Raw genomic sequence first — 3,254 nt, forward strand, 5'->3', positions numbered from 1 at the left:
AAAATACTTTTAAGGTGACTTAGTGATGTTTTATATATTTATTGGTATAACAAGTTATTTCCTATTCACATTTATTCCATAACAGAAACTAATTCTAAGCTATCATCATTCATTTATAATGTGATTATGGGACAAAAAGCTGTCTTGTCCTCCATGGTCCCATATCTGATTTATTGAGGGCTGAGCAGTATGCTGGCTCTGATACCTCACAGAGAGGTACCTCTAGTCTCCAGCCAAACTGTGAGTTAGGTTCTGATGGCCTTAGGTCACAAAGGCTGTTGCTAAGAGCCAGACAGAGAAAAGACTCAGCTGCTACTCTAGAATCTGTGCTGTGAGGGGGAGTGCAGTCAGACTGGCAATGGCACTGTACCAGCTCTGGTCCCCCTGGAGCCCCCTAGATGAGAATTTGCAATGGCTTCGCCACACAACACCTACTTTTGCTTCCAAACATCCTTTTAGATTCTCGCCTTTTTTCCCACAGAGCCCCTGTGATGTGGAAGTTCAACAGTGCTTTCACGAAGTAGCTGTGGTCTCTCAGATCCCCAGGATGATAGCCGAAAGGAGCTCAGAGTTACCTGGCCACCCACTTGAGCCACAGAAAGGAACAGCAGCCAAGAAGACACCAACGATTAGGAAGCCCCAGCCCATCAGACTCCTTGGGGTGGATTCAGTTTTTGGCAGGGTTATTACAGTCCAGCCACCCAAGTGGACTGGGACCTTCAAAATTTCTAAAACATCGGCCTTCAGCAAAATTATCAGCAAAGAACAACAGTGGCCCACTGGACTCAGGGAGCCCCAGATTGAGATGACACTGGCCATGTGCAAACAGATGCTACGCTCCATTCTTCTGCTGTATGCAATATACAAAAAGTGCACCTTTGCCCTGCAACACTCCCAGTAAAGGGTTTCCAGCTGATCTCAGTACGTCACACTATACTCTATGGTATGTACTGGATCTTACAAAAACCTGTCTATATACGTCAAACTGTTACCCCCTTATTATGTTTTCCCCTCTTTCAAGCTGTAATAGCCTAGAAGTTCCTCTCCTGCTTTTCTCTGCACAAGCAGTACCAAAGAGACTGAGCAAGGAAGAACATTTCTGTTGAAAGCTGAATGAACATTGAAAAGTTAAACTACCACCAATCAACATGCTCGTGTGATACCAACGAATTAGACAAACTACACAGGCCAACCAGTCCAGTGTGAACACACTCAAGCCCCAAAGATAACTGAAGCGCTCAGGGGAGAAGAGGAACTTTATATATATTAAAACAGACATGTATGGATTTTTCTGAGTACCAGAAGATTAAGCAATCAAAAGTCAAAATCTTAGTGTTCGTTAAGGACCAACTTGAGAACAGCTGTCCTTCAGCAAACAGATTACCACCACAGCAACCTAACCATAGGCCCCTAATATTAATGTGGGTAAAAATGATAAAAACGATAAAAAAATTAATCCTTACATCCTGACAAGGATGAAATTGATAGCAGTTGTGAGAGTTGACTTTTTTGGGAAGACAGGAGAATCCCCATTTTAGCTCCCGGTGTTGTAATTCCAATAAACCATCATTGTTGTATTAAAGGCAAGTTTAAATTTTCTCATTTCAAACTGTAATTTAGTCTTAAAAGTAGAATTCTTATACAATGAATTAAAAGTGCCCTAAAGGCTTGACTACAGCCTGATCTTAGAGGATATTTTTCTCAATTGGTACTCCCACCTACGATAATTTTGGATTGTTTGGTTGACTAGTCAGTAAAACTGACACCTTGCTCACATGACACACAAACACGTCACTTCTCAGAACCTTTCGTTTCTCATTTATTCCCAAGATGACATGTTAATATTCATATCACAGTATAAACCATAAAATTTAAAAGCCCCCACATCCTTACACATTCAAACACATTAAAACTCCAGTCTCTAAAATATCTTCTAATCTCCCCCTTTACAAAACAATCCCACGATCTCCTTTAAAAGTGCAAAGTCATTCCTCTATAGGCAACTGTAATAATCAAAATTAAATGAAAAACTTCTCATTTTAAGAGGGAAGAACCAGGGCACAGTCATAATCTGAACAAGGCCATATCAAACTCCAGTCATAAGATAACTCAGTGTTCGATGTCTGGGATTCATTCATGAACTTGTGGGTTACTCTAAAGGGTATAGGTCACTGCTCTGGCTCTGCTTTCGGCAGGACACACAGTTTGTCTTCTAAGCTCTGGCAGGCTCCACTCCACTACTGCTGCTCTTCTTGGAGGTTGCCCCATGGTACTGACATCTGCAAAGTGCTGGTGTCTTCAGCTGCAACTGGGCTTCATGGTGTCCTCAACTAGGCTCACTTCATGGCACCAAAGCTTCAGTTTTCTGCATGACGCCCAGGTCCTAGGCTGTCAACTGCTACTGAGGCTGCATCTTCACCAATGTCCTCCCCTGCCCTCTCCCAGTAACAAGCCTCAGTTGCTCTCCACAATGCTTTCAAAACCAGTACCACCTAGATGACTCTTAAACTGCCAAGTTCATCTACCAGAACAGGGTAAAACCTTGGTCATGTCTGGAACACAGCTTCTGTGTGCTGACTCTCTAAAAACACTTTTCAGAAGATTTCACCTCAGTGATACTGGCCCCTTCCTAATCACTAATTTCTCAGCTTGAGACAACCAGAATCTTAATTCAAAATAACAAATAGCCTGGTAAAGTCTATAAATTTCCCTTTGTAACTTCCAGAGCCTTTAACATTCTTATCTTCCAAGCTTTTTACAGAATGGCTCACCAAGTTTAGAACAGTCTATGGCTTTTATAGCACAAAGTTCCAAAGCCTTTCCACAATCCTCCCACAAACAACATATTTAAGTCTGTTACTTCAGTTACCAATTTCTGTCCTGGTTAAGGTTCCTAATACTGTGATGTAATACCAAGACCAAGCAGCATGTTGGGGAGGACTGGGCTTATTTGTATTACACTCTACATTACACTGTTGATCCCTGAAGGACAACGGGAGAGGAAGTCAAACAGAGCAGGAAATGCAGAAACCATGGAAGAGTTCTGCTGGTCTTCTTTCTTTTTTTCTTCTTCTTTTAAATTGGGTATTTTCTTTATTTATATTTCAAATGTTATCCCCTTTCCTGGTTTCCTCCCCCTGGAAACCCCATATCCTATTCCCACTTCACCTCCTTCTATGAGGGTGCTCCCTCAGGAACCCATTCACTACCTCCTGCCTCCCTGCCCTGGCATTTCCCTACACTTGGGCATGGAG

General features: G+C 42.3%; 1 protein-coding gene across 1 annotated transcript; it reads left to right on the forward strand.

The window, feature by feature from the left end:
• Nucleotides 1–332: 332 nt before the first annotated feature.
• LOC686042 (hypothetical protein) lies at nucleotides 333–1,582 on the forward strand. Its single transcript, XM_087601204.1, has one exon. The coding sequence runs from the start codon at nucleotides 359–361 to the stop codon at nucleotides 899–901; it is 543 nt and encodes a 180-aa protein (XP_087457330.1). The 5' UTR covers nucleotides 333–358; the 3' UTR covers nucleotides 902–1,582.
• The last annotated feature ends 1,672 nt before the right edge of the window (nucleotides 1,583–3,254 follow it).

This window comes from Rattus norvegicus, chromosome X (genome assembly GCF_021556685.1).
Source record: "Rattus norvegicus strain SHRSP/BbbUtx chromosome X, alternate assembly SHRSP_T2T, whole genome shotgun sequence".
Taxonomy (NCBI): Eukaryota; Metazoa; Chordata; class Mammalia; order Rodentia; family Muridae; genus Rattus; species Rattus norvegicus.